Raw genomic sequence first — 21446 nt, forward strand, 5'->3', positions numbered from 1 at the left:
CACCACTATAGAATTGCTTTTACTATGTTTAGTGCTGCTGTAGCCGTGTAGGTCCCAGACTATTAGAGAGAGACATGGTGGGTGAGGTAATATCTTTTACTGGACCAACCTCTGTTGGTGAGAGAGAAGCTTTCAAGCTCACATAGAGCTTTTCTTCAAAGATATTTCCTCATCTAACTTGTTTCTTTACATATTTAGTATAGCTATAAGAGAAGAAAAGGCAGCTTACAATGTTTCAAGCTAAATCAAGCTGAATTTCACTTTATTTTATTGTATTAAATTGGGAATGAAGGATGCTTACATGTACCTTTTCCATTTCTAATACATCTTTTTTGAGATAGGGCCACAAAAACTGCATGCACTATTCAAGGTGTGAGAATAGCATGAATTTATATAGCGGCAATATGATATTTTCTGTCTCATTATCTATCCCTTTCATAATGATTCCCAACAATCTGTTTGCTTTTTTGCCGCTGCACATTGAACAGATGTTTTCAGAGAACTATCCACAATGACTCCAAGATCTCTTTCTTGAGTGGTAACAGCTAATTTAGACCCCATCATTTTATATGTATAGTTGGGATGATGTTTTCCAATATGCACTACTTTGCACTTATCAGCATTGAATTTCATCTGCCATTTTGTTGCCCAGTCACCCAGGTTTGTGAGATCCTTTTGTAATTCTTTGCAGTCTGCTCTGGACTTAACTTGAATAGTTTTGTACCATCTGCAAATGATGCCACTTCACTGTTCACCTCCTTTCCCCGGTCATTTATAAAGATGTTGAACAGCACAGGTCCCAGAACAGATCCTTGGGGGACCCTGCAATTTATCTCTATTCACTGAGAAGGCTGACTATTTATTCCTAACCTGTGTTTCTTAACTTTTAACCAGTTATTGATCCAATAAAGGCCCTTCCCTCTTATCCTATGACTGCTTAGTTTGCTTAATAGCCTTTGGTGAAGGATCTTTTCAAAGGTATTACGAAATTCCAAGTACACTGTATCAACTGTATGACCCTTGCCCATATGCTTGTTGACTCCCTCAAAGAATTCTAATAGTTTCGTGAGGCACAATTTCTCTTTAACAAAAGCTGTGTTGACTCTTCCCCAACATATTTTGTTCATCTATGTGTCTGACAATTCTGTTCTTTACGATAGTTTCAGCCAGTTTGCCTGGTACTGAAGTCAGACTTACTGGCCTTTAATTGCCAGGATCACCTCTAGAGCCTTTTTAAAAAATCAGTGTTACATTAGCTATATTCCACCCATCTGCTAAGGAGGGTGATTTAAGTAATAGCTTACATATCAAAGTTAGTAGTTCTGCAATTTCATATTTGAGTTTCTTCAGAACTCTTGGGTGAATACCATCTGGTCCTGGTGACTTATTACTGTTTAATTTAACAATTTGTTCCAAAACATCCTCTATTGACACATCAATCTGGGACAATTCTTCAGATGTGTCACGTAAAAATAATGGCTCAAGTGTTGGCATCTCCCTCGCATCCTCTGTGGTGAAGACTGATGCAAAGAATTTTGTTATGCTTCTCTGCAATGGCTTTGAGTGCTCCTTTAGCATCTTGATCTCCCAGCGGCCCCACTGACTGTTGGGAAGGCTTCTGGCTTCTGAGGTACTTAAAAAAATTGCTGTTAGTTTTTTCTTTTGTTATCTGCTCTTCAAATTCTTTTTTGGCCTGCTCAATTATACTTTTACACTTGAATTTCCAGGGTTTATGCCTTTTTCTGTTTTCTGCAGTAGGATTTCACTCCCCATTTTTAAAGGATGCGTTTTTGTACCTAATTGCATCTTGTATGCCATTGTTTAGCCATGCTGCCATTATTTTTGTCCTATTACAGTTTTTTTTTAATTTGGGGAATTCATTTAGTTTGAGCCTCTATTATGGTGTTTTAAAATAGTTTCTATACAGCTTGCAGGCATTTTACTCTTGTGGTTCTTCCTTTTAATTTCTGTTCAATTAGCTTCCCCATTTATTATAGTTCCCCTTTCTAAATTTAAATGCTAGTATGGTAGGTTTCTTTGTTATTTAAGGATGTTAAATTTAATTACAATATGGTTGCTATTACCGAGTCGTTCAGCTATATTTATCTCTTGGACCAGATTCTGTGGACTACTTTGGACTAAATCAAGAATTGCCTCTCCCCTTCTGGGTTTCAGGACTAGCTGCTCCAAGAATAGTCATTAATGGTGTCTAGAAACTTTATCTCCGAATCCCATCCTGAGGTGACGTACTCAGCCAATGTGGGGATAGCTAAAATTCCCCATTATTATTGCATTTTCTGGTTTTGTAGCCTCTCTAATCTCCCTTTCCCATTTCACAATCACTGTCACCATCCTAGTCAGGTGGTTGGGAGTGTACTCCTGATGCTATATGCATTATTTAAGGATAGAATGTCTATTCCCAGAAATTCCATGGAACTGAGTCATTTAAGATTTTTATTATATTGGACTGCTTTCTTTCACATATAGTGCCACGCTCACACTAGCATGCCCTACTCATTCATATTTTGTTCCTTGGTATTATTGTGTCCCAGTGATTAACATCATTCCACCAAGTTTCTGTGATGCCTATTACATCAATATTTAATACCAGGCACTCAAGTTCATCCATCTTAGTATTTAGATTTCTAGCATTTGTATACAAGCACTTATATAATTTGTCAATATTTTGTTGTCTGCCTTCGTGTGATGTAATTGAATGGGACTCTTTCGTTTGACTGTTTCTCTTCATTTCCTGCCACTACTTCATCAACTTCTATCCTTTACTCTTTACTAGGATACAGAATATTCCCTTTAATAGATCCTCCCCTAAAGAATGTATCTGTCTGAACCATGTGCTTCACATTATCTTTCCCCTGGCCCTTAGTCATATAAAAGCATCCATGCATGGGGCCCTTATGCCACACGATCCTTTTGCCTAAAATAGTATTATTACTAAATTTTATGAAGAGATTTATGCATTTTTTTTTAAAAAAATACTTGCTTTCAATGTTCATTTTCTCTGATGAATTTTCTTTTGGTTTTATATTATATGATATTATAGAATAGAAATATGGATTTAATCTATGTTCAATGTTCTGTAAAATCACAGATGACTTACAGCTATGTCAAGATACTATTGCGTAAGGTATAAATAAAACAATAAAAGAACAGGAAGAATGTGATACTGAAATAACCTCTTGAGATGTCAAACCAAAATATGTAGGAGAGATTAGAGAAAAAACAAAAGAAAAAAGTTAATCTTTTAAAGAATAATGAAACCTTGTATAGAATAACGTTCTTTTTCCTTTGGAAACTTGATGCCATTTAGAATTGTTCATATGTCTGAATATCCAAATCTTTCTTATTCTACATCTGTGCCTGTAAACACTGAAGCTCTCATATACTTACTGCCAATAAGTCAGTATTACTAAAATGACACAAGTGTGTTTGAAACACCACAATGAAGAATCACACTGTCACATAGCAGTGCGGTGGGGGCTGAGGAACTTCGCACAAGTCCCTGTGCCTCACACTATATGCATTTTAGTATGCTCTTCACTATTAAGTAGTTAAGTTAGCTATGATGATTTAAACTCTATTTAGCTATATAATTTACAAAATTAGCATAACTCCTATAGAATGTATTGCACATGATCAATTTGCACTTTTCAAAGGCTCATAACTTGGTCAAATCAAAACTAATGCACACTAGAACACTTACAGCCACTTTCTCCTCAATGAGGGCTATTTCTATGCCAAGTTTTAAGACTCAACCATTTTATATTTATCATTAGATCTGTTTTGAGTCTATTTTTTAATATTGCTAGAATTTTTTTTTGATAATAATAAAAGGAAAAAATTATCTCCTCCACATCTCTTGTATTCAAAAACCAGTTTTATTCAATCTTTCTAAACCAGTTCACCTTTGAAAAGTGACAAAGCCTGGAACATTTCCACCTGAAAAGTGAAAGTTTTCAGTCATAATAATTTTTTAGAAACAGGAGGTAGAATGGAAAGCATAATTTAACCTTACCTACTATTCAGAGGTCACTTCTGTTCTCAGTATAAGAAGACATAAGAATGACCATACTGGGTTAGACCAAAGGTCCATCTAGCACAAACATTCAATAAAGCGATGCTTGCCTCATGCCCAGCTATAATCTTTAAACTTACCAATGCATAGGTTAAAGAGACACTGTCAAATTTAATAGGGCCAATATTTAACCTACTTTGTTATTTTTATATCTATTTACACAGTCTCTGCCATTTTTGTAAAACAAATGCTTCAGTGTTCTTTTCTTCTCACAAGGAATGATAGATTCCAGCAGGTCAGCACTCATGTGAAAAATACTTTTCACATGTGTTGGAAGGGAGAAATGTGTGTAAGGAAATGGTTTCATTTTCAAGGAGTTATAAACAAAGTGAAAAGAAAAATGAATTATAAAGTTATGAAAAATAACTTGACAGTCTCCTTTTAAGGAAGACTTGCTAGATTTGCAAGCCTTAGTTTGGTATCAAATTTAGCAGTACATTCCTGATAAAATCTTACATTTGGTTATAATTATAGAACAATGGGGTTCTAAAGAGCATTATGAAATACCCTATTGCACCTGCAGTTTAAAATATATTTTTATCCACTGAAACTAGATATGAAAACACAAATTTGGATGGAAATTCTGACTTGGATGCTTTCTATAAACATGGCAAAATATGTAAGAAAAGATTATAATGACCCTTTATGCAGTGATGCACTGCCAACTTTTTATAAAAAGGGCTTCAACCAAAATGTTTTGCCTTTAGCCTGTGATAAATCTTGCACGCCTATGTGCTTATAGACATGAAGGATGAGGGGCTGTGCAATCGATTTGTTTTCCTATTCAAACCAAAATGCTTAATCATAACCAAAGAAGGAGACATCATCACTTGGCAAAGCAACTTCTATGAACTGCATTTACTGGAAATGTTTATACTTTGTTCATGAAAAATATACAGAGTACATTCATTGATTTAAATATTTCAGGGCCAGAAGGGACCATTATAATCGTCTTGTCTGACCTTCTGCATAAAATTGGCCAAAGACCCTTACCAGTAAACTCTGCTTCAAGCTCACAACTTCTGCTTGAGTTATAGCATATATATAGCACAGTGCTCAGCTTGTGTAGTTTGAAGTGTATGTATATAGCTATATTGATAGATAGTTTTGTAGGAAGGTGCAGGAGTATTAGTCCCTAGGGATCTTTCTTTTTTTTTTCCTTTTTAATGTAATCCTTGACATTAGGTTCTACCTTGTGCATTCCAAGGACTAAAAAGTTGGTCTTCAGAATCATTTTTGTAAGTCATTCTTGGTACAGATAGTGTTCATCCCTCCCTGGATGCTGCTAAACTATCAAAGGGAGGAAAGTTACCCAATCCTTCCTTCAATTTGGTGACAGAATTTTTACAAGGTTCTCCTAAGAGCTCCCTCCAGCACATCACTGCCATTACCTAAGTTACGCAGAGCTTCCAAAGGCAGCACTAGGAAAATAACTGCAATCAAAGTACTCTCAGAGTTCAGTAAGCTTGTAGTATTACCTAGAAAAAGTATCATTTTGGAGTACTCAGCATTTCCATGAGTAAGCCTATTAAAATGAGATGCTGTTGGAGGATAACTAAAATTCAACCCTAGTTCTCTTAAATTTAATAACACACTCAACCAAATGCAAAATTTCCATTTCCCGCCAGATAAAAATTTCATTGTACCACTTCATTATTTGATAATAATACTGCATTCTAAATAAGAGGCTTATTTATTATTGTTTTCCTTAGGCTGTTCCAAAACTTCCAAGTAATGCTCTTCTTTTATATCAAGTTTTAGACATAAGAACCGTAAAACAATTTAGTGGAAGTAAAGACAATTTTTCTGAAAACGTCACTGTCCATGCAAGCTTAACTCACCTGAGAGTTCCTGACAAAACTAAGTATTTCCCATCAGCTTCAATGGGATTGCTCACATGTGTAGAAGTTTGTGTAGGATCGAGCCCAAAGATTATAATTGCAAAATATATACTCATTTCTGTTTATATGTTGAATTTTTACATCATGCATGGAAACACTTATGCAATATTTGTAAATGCAGAACACTGGTATTGGAAGTAAAATATGCATTTTTATCATACTTGAAGTTAAATATTTAAGACCAGTAACAAGTTACAATTACTTCTCTTATTAATCAATTTACAAGATTAAAAGCTCATATAATTATTTAATATAATCAGTTTGAGTCCTGCAGTGGTAAAGTAGTAATCTGCTTTGAATACAAGATACAAATGAAAAATATATATATACACACATGAGTCAGGTGTACACAACTGTTTATACCACTTACTTTGGTAGAAAAATTCATGAAAGAACCACTGAGACTGCCATCGTTGCACTTAAAATTCAAATGTTGGTCTGGGTGATAATCTGCTTCCAAGCTCCCCACCTCATGGATCAGTGACCTGTCTGAATTTTCGGATATTTTCTGGAAGGCAGTGCAAGTCATTCCTATGAAGCTAGATGGCTTGATCATAAAGGCTTCCAGAGCAATATTAAGGGAAATCTGTCAAAACACATTGAGAAACTGGTATTTTGCTAACATACTTTAAAAGGAATCCTTGTTACAAAATATGCATTTTGTATACACTGTATATTATATATATATATATACACACACACACACATATAAAATAAACATATGAAAAAGTAAACTGATCAAAGAAAATATTAATTCTATAATGGTACAGTGGTTTTGCTTGCACCTTTATTATGAATACAATAATGATAGAAGAAAGATCATCAAATAAATGTACAAAACGCCTGATGCTCCTTTTCCTTATACTAATTTTACAATACTGTAGCTACCAACATCAGTGGAGTTAATCCAGATTTGTAGCAGTGTAATTGCAAGGAGAATAATTCACTTATTATTAGTAGTAAATATGTTAAATAGCAGGCAAGAATGTGCTCACTTCCTCCTAATACAGATAATATAAATGAGGCCAGATTTTCATGCCTGGCTGTTTGGCAACTGGCACTGTTCAGGTACTTTTGCCGCTCCCTGATTGCTAATCCACCAGGCATCAGTCAAGTCTAGTAAGTAGTAACACAGAGCAATCTGAGCATTGCTGTAAGCTACACAGGCTCCAGCGGCCCATAAAGGTTTTCTCTGGCATCTAGAAATTGCTGGAGAGCACTTCTCTTGCCATGCCTGCTTTTCTTGGCTACTGCCTCTACATCAGGACCTAAAGAAGGGAGATTCTCCTATGGCAGCAGTTATTGGTCAGTAACTCTGAAGTCAACCCCCACTCACTGTGACCGGCTGAGACAACCCCATTTCAATAAAATGCCTAAAATAGAAAATATGAAACATCCATACATATTCAATCTGATTTGTATAAAATCTTGAATGTATATGTAGTAGAGCTAAGGAGAGAGATAAGCTTTAGGTTTCGTTTCCAAATTATATCCTTTATAGTGAAATTACTACCGACTTTCCTTATGTTTCTATTCCACTCAGGAAACAATTAGAGAGAACTCAGGAAAGTTTAAGATACTTTCCCTACTAAAGCATATCCACGCTATGCTGTGCAGCAATAAAAGCCATTAATATGGCCGTTAAGACACAGGCATGGAAAGCAGGGAAAAATATTATCATTGGTGCAACTTCCCTCTCATACAAAAGCTGTTTTTGCACTTTCCGTGTTCTGGTTCACACAATCAAAATGGGTATGTATACATTCTACAACTTACATAGGTCAAACTGGCTCTGTGGATGAGGGGAAAGCAGTGGATGTGTTGTTCCTTGACTTTAGCAAAGTTTTGACACGGTCTCCCACAGTATTCTTGCCACAAAGTTAAAGACGTATGGGCTGGATGAATGGACTATAAGGTGGATAGAAAGTAGGCTAGATTGTCAGGTTCAAAGGGTAGTGATCAATGGCTCCATGTCTAGTTGGCAGCCGGTATCAAGTGGAGTGCCCCAAGGGTCGTCCTCAGGCCTTATATATCTCAATATCTTCATAAATGATTAGGATGATGTGGATTGCACCCTCAGTAAGTTTGCAGATGACACTAAACTGGAGGAGAGGTAGATACGCTGGAGGGTAGGAATAGGATACAGAGGGACCTAAAGAAATCTGATGAGGATTGGACCAAAAGAAATCTGATGAGGTTCAACAAGAACAAGTGCAGAGCCCTGCATTTAGGACGGAAGAATCCTATGTACCGCTACAGACTAGGGACTGAATGGCTAGGCAGCAGTTCTGCAGAAAAGGACCTAGGGGTTACAGTGGACGAGAAGCTGGATATGAGTCAACAGTGTGCCCTTGTTGCCAAGAAGGCCAATGGCATTTTGGGATGTATAAGTAGGGGCATTGCCAGCAGATTGAGAGACGTGATCGTTCCCCTCTATTCGACATTGGTGAGGCCTCACCAGTTTTGGGCCCCACACTACAAGAAGAATGTGGAAAAATTGGAAAACTTCCAGCGGAGGGCAACAAAAATGATTAGGGGACTGGAACACATGACTTATGAGGAGAGGCTGAGGGAACTGGGATTGTTCAGTCTGCAGAAGAAAAGAAAATGAGGGGGGATTCGATAGCTGCTTTCAACTACCTGAAAGGGGGTTCCAAAGAGGATGGATCTAGATTGTTTTCAGTGGTAGCAGATGACAGAACAAGGAGTAATAGTCTCAAGTTGCAGTGGGGGAGGTTTAGGTTGGATATTAGGAAAAACTTTTTCACTAAGAGGGTGGTGAAACACTGGAATGCATTACCTAGGGAGGTGGGGAAATCTCCTTCCTTAGAAGTTTTTAAGGTTAGGCTTGACAAAGCCCTGGCTGGAATGGTTTAGTTGGGGATTGGTTCTGCTTTGAGCAGGGGGTTGGACTAGATGACCTCCTGAGGTCCCTTCCAACCCTGATATTCTATGATTCTATGAAGGGCTTATTAGTGGGCTCACATTTGCTGAGTGCAGTCAATGGAAGAGCACCGTCTTTACTAGTCCTAAAGAGACGGTGTTTCATCTTTCATTATGCAAAGTGGTAATTAATGATGATGGGAAAGTTTTAACAGCAGCACTGCTCAGAAGAATAGCAAGTTTTCTACCCCTGGATTTTTGTTAATCGGGTATATTTGCTGCAGCAAGAACACAGTTTTGATGATTATTTGTAGAGTAACAAAGGTGCACATGGCACTTTATACATTCTTTTTCACTTGTGGGGATTAAGTTGTCAGGGAAATTTTGCCCCTTGATTTAGAAAAGGAAGAGACTCTAGAGTGTATTAGGCTCCAAGCATTCTAGGATACTCCTCAAACCCTCAGGCAATAGTGTTCCACAAGAAGACTCAACTCCACTCAGTATTGATTAGAATGGGGTAAAATTGTCACATCAAACCCCAGCAAATTTGGATTATGGTGCCAGTTCTGCTGAAGGTTTATTTTGCAGACGATTTTCACATGACTTCACGCTAAAAGAAAGTACTTTCTACCTGGCGGGGAAAAAAACAAAACAAAAAAAACAAGCAAACATAAGACTCAGTTTAGAGCTGGGTGGGAAACTGTTTTCCTGTCCTTAGAAAATGTTTGAAATTTTGAAAATATTTCCTGTCCTGATTGGAATAAAAAGCTGAAATTTTGAAGTTTTTTGCTGAATGGATATATCACAGTATTTCATTTTGGAAGCACTGAAATGTGGTATTTCTGAAGGGAAATATATTCATCAGGATCCCTGACTGCCCACCTGGTGAGCTGAAATGGAGCTGGGGACCCTGGAAGCCCTAGCAACTGCAGACTGAAGTTGAAATGATTCTTATCAGTTTTATGACTGCCCACAACTGAACAGCAAAGTAAAACTGACCAGATGCTGTTAACAAGAGTCTGGTCAGTAACACTGCTGCTGATAGTGAGGACAGCAATGAAACTGACAAGAGTTATGTCAATTTCAGCCCCCTGTGGCCAGGTCTTTGAGGGTCCTCCAGAGCCCCCAGCTCCAAAGCAGCCAACTTGGTGGGGGCTTTCAGGCTCCTGTTTTCCCTCAGCCTGTATGGTGGGCTGAAGTGGAACTGTGAGCCCGGAAACACTGGCTCCTATGTTATGAGACTCCCAGCTCAGTGGACTGCCAAGGAGCTGGTCAAGCAAGCTGGAAGGAAACCAGGCAAATTTATGATGGAAACCTGACTGGCAGGCAGGTTTTGAAACCTGGGGTCCATTGGAAATTTGTGAAAATCCAACCAGTCTAACAAAATGGTTTGATCTCAATGAACTGACAAATTCCAAAACAGAAAATTTTGTCAGCCTTTTTCTGATCAGCGCTCTACTCAGGACGTTGTAGGCTTGGAACCAAAACATTAAAACCTCATTGTAAGGTGGGGAGGAAATATGGTGGCTTTGCTTCCCTTAGGTCGTGCCTTGTCAATTCAGATTGTCTGGATTCTGTCATAAGCCAGTGGGGTGCCTCATGATAACCCTTCAGTGGCTGGTTTATCTGTGTGTGCTCAAAATGAAGCTATGAAGTGCAGTAAATTCCTGTCGGCCACAAGTGCTGCCACCTCCAACACTATATTTAGGCTGTAGCACTAATGGCTAATTATAGCAGGAACTGCTGCTTCGCTACAGTTAAGGTTCCATAATATTTCCATTCTAAACCCTTGTTTTCAGTTGCTGCTAATTTTCTAAAATATTCACCTGTCCAGATTTTTTTAACTTTGAGTAAAAATGGTTGAGCCATTTTAGAACACACAAAGCAGAATTTTTTTCCCCCACTATAAAAAAATCCTGAGACTTTATTTTGAACAGTCTAATTGCTGGAATAGCCAGGCAGGAAAGCTTTAAAATTGAAACCAGGTTTTCCTGGATAACTTGATGCACCCTACACATATAGATTTCTGTGCTGTGCGGACAAGTTTCACTGGCATACGTTATGCTTGTGGAAAAGTCAAAAGATATGTGTTCAACCGCCAGCTCTGCCAAAGACTTCTTGTGTGACCTTAGATGTAGTGATGTCATGTAGTCATGTAGTGTCCCCATGCCTCAGATCTCTCTCTCTGGAAAATGGGGATAATAGAGACAATTTCATTAATGCTAACTTAGATATATTCATAATGGAGGGCATGTAAACAGAAGTAAAGTCATTTGCAATAATGAACACTACTATTTTTATAAATATATACAATTATATTAAAATATATTCTTGCAAATGCCATGCAGTTCTCTCATGCCAAGCACAGAAGAATATATCGGTAAGGTATGGTATATGATATGGTAAGGCATCCAAAGTAAGTCCGCAGAATTAGATACATCATGGGCAAGGATAGATGCAGAACTAATGGCTTGTGATGGGATATTAGATGGGTGGGATCTGAGTTACCCAGGAAAGAATTTTCTGAAGTATCTGGCTGGTGAATCTTGCCCATATGCTCAGGGTTTAGCTGATCGCCATATCTGGGGTCGGGAAGGAATTTTCCTCCAGGGCAGATTGGAAGAGGCCCTGGAGGTTTTTTGCCTTCCTTTGTAGCATGGGGCTAGGGTCACTTGATAGAGGATTCTCTGCTCCTTGAAGTCTTTAAACCACGATTTGAGGACTTCAATAGCTCAGACATAGGTGAGGTTTTTCGCAGGAGTGGGTGGGTGAGATTCTATGGCCTGCGTTGTGCAGGAGGTCAGACTAGATGACCAGAATGGTCCCTTCTGACCTTAGTATCTATGTATCTATTTAACTAAAACTTTCCACCCTCTACTCCATTCACACCATCTTAGCAAGTTACAGAATGGCAAGCATTGTATAGAAAGCTACCGAACTAATCTTCTTGTTTCCAAGTGCTATAAATATATAAAATAATATGGTATCCATGCATGTAACAGCAGGTTGGGGCAACACTTAAGATGATGGAAAGAATAGCTCCTTGGGTGTGCAGCTTAGGACAATGCCAAAGGGCACAAAGATAAGCCTACAAAGGGAAAGCCTCATTAACAATTAACCTGAAATTCTCTGACAGTTTCAGTGGGATTATTTAGAGCAGTGGTTCTCAAACTTTTGTACTGGTGACCCTTTTCACATAGCAGACCTCTGAGTGCAAGCCCCCACTCTCCCCTTATAAATTAAAAATACTTTTTTATATATTTAACACCATTATAAATGCTGGAGGCAAAGCAGTGTTTGGGGTGGAAGCTGACATATAATAACCTTGTGACCCCCTGAGGGGTCCTGACACCCAGTTTGAGAACCCCTGATTTAGAGAAAGATGTGAAAAAAATATAAGGAAGGTTTTAATACTATTTTGTGCATTCCCAAAAATGGGCTGAGGAATTAACATAGAACATGTTATTTCATGGCAAAGAGGCTGCCAACAAGGTCACTACCTAGGTATATATAGGCAGGATAGTTTGCTTTTGAAAGCTAAACAGTTACCGTAAATTAGATAGATAGATAGATAGATAGATAGCCAGCCATGGAAAGATATTGCCGACTACTTAGTACATTTATACATACATTAATAATAAAGTTGGTTTAATTTGAGTGTGTCAGGTTAGCATACTAAGAGCAAAAAATAGCAGCTTTTTCACTTCTCTGTCCCATCGGAAGAATTTTGTGTTCATAGGAATTTATTCTTACTTTTTAATATAACATACAGAAGAAGAGTTTCTTTTTCTCTCTGCACGGTAATATTAATGTGAAGACAATATATAATTTCCTACCTTAAATGCATTATTATATGGGATACAGTATCTGGGGTTTATACATTTGAGAAGATGTAACAGGCCATTACTTATGTAAAGAACAATGTTTATATATACACCACCCCAAACTGAGGGAGGCATAAGGAAATACAACTGATCTATTGCCCTATCTTTCAACTCAGGAGTTTGTTTTCCTTTGTGATAACCCATCCCATAGTGCATGAGAAAAACATGTCTGTCTTCCTCAAAAATCATTGCCATTTAAGGAATTTTTCAATAGACTTAGAATGAAAATGGCCAGGTTCATGTCATACAATTGACAGATTTAGTAGGAGACTTAATTTTTCAGAAATTATATCTAAAACTGGTGACCACTTCAAGCTGTGTGCAGTCTTACTCTGTTTAAAGAAATTAAAGCAATTTCTATGAGCTAGTTAACTGGCTAATTGCTTGCTGGCTGGTCTCCAAAAGGAACAGAATTGCATGAGACTACACAAGAAAGTCCACAGATTTGTTTATTTACAAGCTGCACTCGACTGTGCACTAAATCTCCTACAGAAAACTATAAGAATAAAAAAGATAGAGCACAGCTAATAGGTTAAGGATATAGATTTACAGCTTGCATAAACAGAAAGAATTACTTTGGATAGGAATGTCAACATCCTCCGGAAGCAGTGACAAGAAAAATGACCTATGGAACTTGACATTTAAAATAAACCAGAAGTTTATACAAATAGAGCATCCCCTTAGCTGTTACATAAAAAGTCAACCCTAGGAAGACACTTTACTGTCTATATGTATTCTAAATAGATACATACATAAAAATGGGCATCAAAAGTGATTTATTTCTTTTCTATATATAACCATCCTTCTCTAAGGATATGTCTATACTGCAGTTAAAAACCCAAAGCTGGCCCATGCTAGCTGACTCAGGCTCGCAGGGCTCGGGCTAAAAAACTGGTTAATTGTGGTGTAGATGTTCGGGCTCAGGCTATAGCGCAAGGTCTAGGACCCTCCCACCTCACCTAAGTTGTATTGTTGAAGGATCTAAAGATATAGGCAGGCCATCAACGCCTTTTTGTGTCTACGCATGCACTAGGGTGAATACACAGCAAGTGTGAAAAAACGGGACGGGGTGGGGAGTAATAGGAGCCAATATAAGAAAGGGGATATAAGGGTGGGGGAGTGATAGCTCAGTGGTTTGATCATTGGCCTGCTAAACCCAGGGTTGTGAGTTCAATCCTTGAGGGGGCCATTTAGGGATCTGGGGCAAAAATTGTGGATTGGTCCTGCTTTGAGCAGGAGGTTGGACTAGATGACCTCCTGAGGTCCCTTCCAACCCTGATATTCTATGAAAAAGCCCCAAATATCGAGACTGGACATCTGCTCACTCTTGCATGCACATGTATGTTTGCAAATACACACTGTTCAGTAACTAAAATTAACAATGAATTCACTTTCAAGCAATATCCCCAAACAAATTCTGTAGATAACTGACCAAAATATGCAAGGTTTGCAAGTTGTTAATGTTTTTTTCTTTTTTAAACAAACTCAATAACTCTTTAAATATTTAATTTAAAATTGTAAAGGGTTTGGATTTAAGCTTCTGATTTTGGTCCACTTCTACTATTTAAATGTTGAAAAATTGATAAAACATATTCAGTGTCCCGGGGGTGAACTCTTGTGAACTGGAGGCTGGGCATTTTTGGTAGCAGGTCCATGCATCTACAGTTTGCTCCCCAGAGACAGGGCTGGCTCTAGGCACCAGCAAAATAAGCAGGTGCTTGGGGCAGCACATTTCTAGGGGCGGCATTCCGGCGCTGGCCATGCTGGCCCTAAAAATGTGCCCCCCCACCCCAGCTCATCTCCGCTCCGTCTCCGCCTGCTCCCCTGAGCGTGCCGCCGCCGCTCCGCTTCTCCCCCTCCCTCCCTCCCAGTCTTGCTGCATGCAAAACAGCTGTTTCGTGAGGCAAGCTGAGAGGGAGGGAGGAGAAGCCAAGCAGCAGCGCACTCGGGGGAGGCGGTGGTGGTGGAGCAGAGGCAAGCTGAGTTGGGGAGCAGTTCCTCTACCCCTCCCATTATTTCCTGCGCTCCCCCCGACCCTCGCTCACCTATGCTCTGCCTGCTCCCCTGAACGCACTGCCTTTCCCTCGCCTGAGAGGGAGGGGGGAGAAGAGGAGCGGCGTCATGTTCAGGGGAGCAGGCGGAGCGGAGGTGAACTAGGGCAGGTGGTTGTGGGGGGGGAAGCCACTGGAAGCAATGGGGGGGGGAATCCGGCACACCCGGGGGAGGAGGTGAGGCCAGGGATTTGGGGAAGGGGTTGGGGGGCACGAAAAAATACCGGAGGTGGCCAAAATTTTTTTTGCTTGGGGCGGCAAAAATCCTAGAGCCATAGAAATAAGCTTAAACCCGAAACTAGCTGCTATCTTTACCAAGAGCAACAAGATGCACCTTTTCAGCCAGGCCTTTCTCACCGGTTTATGCTATTAATACCTAGAATACTCTCTGACAGCCATATCAAAAGCTGCAGGCAACAACAGAGCATGTTGTCTTATCCTCTTATTGGAAATGTTGATTGACCCAATTTAAGCCTTCTAAAATGAACACAGATACCAACAGTGATGGGTAAACTGAAGTGAACAGCAATACCATATTTGAAGAACACTCCACAAACAAAACAATCCACTATGATAATAAATAGATCGATGTCAGTTATTGAGCCTAATCAGTAATGTTAGATAAACCTGCTGTATTTGTGCTTTTTTTCTGTTTTCCAACAGTACTTTAATTTATATAAATTACTAATGCAAAAATTCATAGAAAAATGACAGATCTTTCGAACAACCCCCCACCCCAAAATGTTTGTAATTTTATTACATACCTTTGATATAACCTGAGTATGGCTGCTCAGCGTCTGATTTGTAATGTGTGCCACACATTGTACAATCCTGGTACAGGCTTTGTTTTCATTCTGGGCCATCCACAACACATGGTCATCTACCAACATTATGTTGCTGGCAATTTCAACTATAGCATCTCCAAGCTGAAGGAAAAAGTAATTACAAGGGAAACTATTATACCATTAAAACTGCAACAAAGAACACAAGAGTGAAATTGAAATTATGCATTGAAATTGAAATTTATCTCACCTAATGGCAGTCATTTTAAGGAGACTAGTCATTCTGTTAGATCATTACATTTAAACAAATACAGAGACCAAGGAGAAGAGGAGACAAAAGTGCCAACTGACATCAAAGAAAATACTTTCTGGTTCATTATTTAAGTGTAATATGCCCACAGTACTCAAGTTTTTATTTTTTTTATGTATTTATTTATTTGTGTATGTCACCATTTTGGGTTAAAGCAGGTGCTATTGGTCATGTTTTTCCTATTAACTAAAATCAATTAAAATAAAGTAACACTGTTAATTTTTTATTTGTTTATTACAAATATGATTATTGATTATTGATCATTCCTCTGGTTATTTTGGTATTTTATTCTGCTCTGTTAATTTAATATGTTCTACACTACTGTTTGTCTTATTAATGTGGGATATTTACAAGTCTTTATTTTTAAAGAATTTCAGTTCTCCTCTTACTGTCTCAGCCACTGGATCTTCCCTATAACAACAAATATGAATTATTTTGTATGGATTTATCTTTTCCCAAATTAATTTTTAAAACTAAATCTGTTTGAGTTATATATACCCAAGAAAGCATTCTACGGATGAAGTACATTTTTAACCAGGATTAACCAGGTAAAAAGATTTCCTTCACAATTTATATAAAAGCAAACCAAAATACCAGAATCAAAACCAAAAACAAACACCACCCCCCACTCCACCCCTGAACTTCTTGTTTTCTGAATTACAATCTTTTTTTTTCAGAAAACAGGAGACTAACATGGAAACAAGAAAACAGCCATAACTGCTACAGTGCAACTTGCAATATCCCTTGATATTTTACAGCATTTTGTACAAGAAAGGAAATGCTCTATATGACTGAATACTTGCCTGACAACAGTCTCCATCAGAATTTTGGCACTTTGTGAGAGTCTGACAAATTTCATCAGACAGCAGAGTGAACAATGCCCCAAAACAAAGGTGTTTCTGGGATTAATACTGTGGTACCCAAGATACAATCATTTTATATTTTGATGGGTACAATGATTCATCAGAAAGCCTGAAATGTTTCTTTGACTTAAAAACACAATCAACTTAAAAAACACATTTCTGTCTGAAAATCACTTTCCCTGGTATTGTTTCAAGTAATACCTACACTTATTGTAACTGAGAGGGTTTTGAAAAAACATATTTCTTTTTTTACTTTGTGCATTTGAAAGCACTTTGTGTATAGTCAGTTTCACTCTCTCTATATATATAGGGAGAGAGGGCCTAATTCTCAAAAGGGTGGAGAACTCACAACTCAATTTGAAATTAATGAGAGTTGCAGGTCCTCCATATCTCTGAAAATCAGGCTCATAGTCAGTTTACATTTTTGGTTGCTTGCTTCTATGTATGAGTATTGCAGTAGTTCCAGGAAGCCTGTGAAGAGCCCCACTGTTCTAGGTGCCTTAAATGCCCTAAATAGCAAAATTGAAGAGAAAAACATTTTAGAAAATGTGATTGTAATGATACTCCAAGGATTTCATCTTGAATTGAATCAATGATGCAATGGCTTCTTTATTGACTTTTCATTTTGAAATGAAAATATTAACTTTTTTGGAAATTAAACTTAATTTTAATCAGATTACAAAGTAATTTAGCCTTGTAAATGTATACAGCAGTTTTCAGAACCCACAGATATAGCATCCCAAAGAGTTTACTGATCAACTCACACAAAAATGATGCATGGAAGAGAGATTACATTCAGGGGCATACAAATAACTAAAAAATGTTTCAACAGGGAAAGAGGTAAACTAATATATCTGGACATATAGTTCAAAGTACAGATATTCAGTAGAAAGAAGAAACCTGTAAAGCAACAATACTGAGATGTCGGAGATTGCAGACATTAAGAAATTAAACAGGAGTTTGCAGTGCTAATGGTTGCTGAAAAAGCCAATGCAATTTTAAACTTTATATACAGCAGTCACACAACAATGGACAGAGATATGTGTCCTCTCTATATGGCTCTTTTGTGACTACCTGAAATAATATATTAATTTCTGGTAACCTAATTACTAGCAGGTTATTGACAAATTGTGTTACTGATGCAGTGAGGAGTACTAAAAATGATTAGGAGACTGGAGGCAATGATTTATGAGAAAGGATTACGACGTATAGCTCAGCTAAGTGAGGGATAGGATAATAGCATATACATAAATAAGAGGTGGGAAAATGAGGGAGAGGAAGCAATTCTTTAGCATAATAAAATGTTCTAACTAGGAGTAATAGCATGAAATCAAGAAAATGAAAAATTGGGTGAACATAAGCACATTTTCCTGACAACGTGATGTACTAGACTGTTAAATTATGCCCCAGGAGAAGCAGTGAAAGCCCTCTCATTTGGCACATTTGACACTAGATGGGACAATGCAAGAATAAAATGTGCAGTAAGAAACAAACGTGCACTGGCTGCAATGTAGACTAAATGATCAAATTGGTCTTTTTCTGCTCTAGGCATGACCTCAACATAGAAGTTGCACAAATTTAACTAAAATCAGTTTAAAACAGTGCAAAACTGTGAACCCACTTACGTTAAAAAAACGAGGAGTACTTGTGGCACCTTAGAGACTAATACATTTATTTGGGCATAAGTTTTCGTGGGCTAAAACCCACTTTATTGGTGGAAAATACAGTAGGAAGATATATATACACAGAGAACATAAAAAAATGGGTGTTGCCATACCAACTGTAATGAGACCAATCAATTAAGGTGGGCTATTATCTTTGATTATCTCTGATAATAGCAAACCTTAATTGATTGTGAGGGATTATGAAAGAAACGGGTGGAGAAGTAACACGCGATGAGGGGTGGAGTTGTGTGGATGCTTTGATGGTGAGGATCAGGAGTTTGAACATTACATGGAAGGAGAAGCCAAACCAATTGGAGCTGATGCTAATTTATGTAATGAACAATACATAAGGTGCTAGTACCAAAACCAAAGAAGAATCAAAGGAGAGCTATAACTGTGAATAAGGCTGGTTTTTGTCAGAGAGAAAATTCTTACTTTTGCGGGGGAGAGGGGGTCAAAAAGCAACATCATCATATTGGGATTCTGAGCCAGGAGGCTGAAAAGCAATTGTAGCTTTGAAATATGACTCTGGGAAGCACTTAGTATGCACTTTAGTTCTGGCATATGATGATGAAATTAAACTTGAAGGCACTCTCAAAGTGGCACTAAAATGTTAACCATTACAAACTCCAAAGCCAGAATGAAATGAACAATGCCAAACCAAAAGAAAAACAAATGTTTTAACTATAATTATCATGTAGTTAAAAATTACAGATAATGAAATCTTTATGCAAGCAGCTACTCTGAAAATTAAACAGTGAAAACTTTTATGAGTATCATTGCTGTTCTCTATAAAAAGCTATTTTTTCCTTTGGGATTTGCATAGTTCTGATTAGATTTCCTTGTAAAATGTTACCCCCTGTGCTAGAAGTTTCTTCAGAAAGTTATACTTAAAGAGGCATATTGTCCTCTTCACATAAAGTGATACATACACTCTTAATTCTTCAAAATGCAGTGAAAATATCCTCCATAGTTATTCTGTTGATAATACAGAACAAACAAAATAAACTTTTGTGACACTCAGATACTGTCATGGAAATATCCAGAAGGAAAAGCACCTGGAGTTACTTCCAATACTTTATCCATTGTATAATCTAAAAAGGCACAAAGTAAAGGAAATGTATGTGCATCCTAAAATATTTGGTTCCAAAACAGCAATGGCTCTATCAGGCAGATGAGAAGGCTCAATCCTCCTCTTAGACACTGAGCAACCCATGGCTGAATCTTTTGTACAAAGTATATGCATTCACAAGAGCAGGGAGCAGTTTTAGAATCTACACTGCAATGTGTGCCTGCATATGTTAAAACAGGAGCAGGCCCTAAATGTACAAATACGTGATTTCAATTTTAAGTGGTAGATTATTCAGTATTCAAACAGTGTCTTACATCTTTGACTTCATCCACGATGGCTATTAACTTTTCCATTATGTAAGCCAAATATATAATATCCATCTTATCTGCAAAGTTGGAAGCATCTCTTGTGTAGGCTGTAAGTTGGCGGGAAAATTCAAGAGCATTGGTGGCGTTGACGTGCATCTGGAAATACATTAGAATTGTTATGTGTAATATCTGGCTTGGCTTTTATCACTCTTTTCACATTTCTGAGGCTACATAACTTGTTTAATGTGTACCAAGTTAGGATCTGATCATACAATCAAGGAAGATTAGGGTTGGAAGAGACCTCAGGAGGTCATCTAGTCCAACCCCCTGCTCAAAGCAGGACCAACACCAACTAAATCGTCTCAGCCAGGCTTTGTCAAGCTGGGCCTTAAAAACCTCTAAAGATGGCAATTCCACCACTTCTCTAGGTAACCCATTCCAGTGCTTCACCACCCTCTAGTGAAATAGTGTTTACTAATATACAATCTACACCTCCCCCACTGCAATTTGAGACCATTGCTCCTTGTTCTGTCATCTGCCACCACTGAGAACAGCCTAGCTTTATCCTCTTTGGAACCCCCCTTCAGGTAGTTGAAGACTACTATCAACTCCCACCCCCACTCTTCTCTTCTGCAGACTAAATAAGCCCAGTTCCCTCAGCCTCTCCTCGTAAGTCATGTGCCCCAGCCCTCTGATCATTTTTGTTGCCCTCCGCTGGACTCTCCAATTTTTCCACATCCTTTCTGTATTGGGGGGGGGGCCCAAAACTGGATGCAATACTCCAGATGTGGCCTCACCAGTGCCAAATAGAAGGGAATAATCACTTCCCTCAATCCTTCAAAAGACTTACACATGTGAATAGTGCCATTGACTTAAAATGAAGGATGTGTACAAGTCTTTGCAGGATCAGGGCTTTAGTCAGATGATTCCCACTAACATGGAACCATGCAGCTAAGAATCAATATACTGCACTGAATCAGGATTCCCTAGGATCTGTGATTTTTATTTCATACACACAACTGTGAATCTGAAATAACCTTTGTCTTCAATGGCATTTTTTTGGATTTACACTAACATGAAGGTGACCAGGATACATGGCTCTTGGAGTCTTTGTGTCATGAACATGTCCAGGTTTTTACTGGAGTAAAAAATTCAGTTTTAAAAGCAGAGCGGTATTATTTGTATTGACAATTTTCAGGTAGAAAAGCACGTCCCAACTCTGAAGGTCTGGGAAAATTATAAGCAAGGAGTTATAATGGAAAGGGATTTTCATCCTTAACTATCACATGCACTACACACATTCACTATACTATTTCTGATATTGGTTAGATGACTGCAGTTCAAACAGGCTACACAAAACAGGCTAATAATTACTCTGTGCACCTTGGCTCTCTAGCTTGGATTTGACAGTAACATCTGATTATTGAACAATTTGTTAATAAACTTTCTGCTGTGGCAACAGGCAGCACGATTTCTCTAGAGACCTGAGAGTCCTCCAAAGAGAAGAAGAGGTGAGACAGGAAACTAATTAATGGAAAAAAAAGCAATAAGAAAAAAAGTCCTGTAAGGAAAACTCACGGGTATGTGTGAGATAAAGATATTTTCCAAGGATAAAGCCAGAGTAAGGAAACAGAA

At 38.2% G+C, this 21446-nt stretch overlaps 1 protein-coding gene across 1 annotated transcript in view; it reads right to left on the bottom strand.

Annotated features, from left to right (window-relative positions):
• ADGRA1 (adhesion G protein-coupled receptor A1) overlaps nucleotides 1-21446 on the bottom strand; it is a 474014-nt gene that overhangs the window by 178006 nt on the left and 274562 nt on the right. Inside the window, exons 10-12 of the mRNA XM_038411116.2 lie at nucleotides 19818-19967; nucleotides 15577-15738; nucleotides 6365-6580 (exon numbers count right to left, since the gene is read on the bottom strand). Coding sequence (XP_038267044.1) covers nucleotides 6365-6580; nucleotides 15577-15738; nucleotides 19818-19967 — 528 coding nt within the window. The remainder of the gene's footprint in view (nucleotides 1-6364; nucleotides 6581-15576; nucleotides 15739-19817; nucleotides 19968-21446) is intronic.

Source organism: Dermochelys coriacea, chromosome 7 (genome assembly GCF_009764565.3).
Source record: "Dermochelys coriacea isolate rDerCor1 chromosome 7, rDerCor1.pri.v4, whole genome shotgun sequence".
Lineage (NCBI taxonomy): Eukaryota > Metazoa > Chordata > Testudines > Dermochelyidae > Dermochelys > Dermochelys coriacea.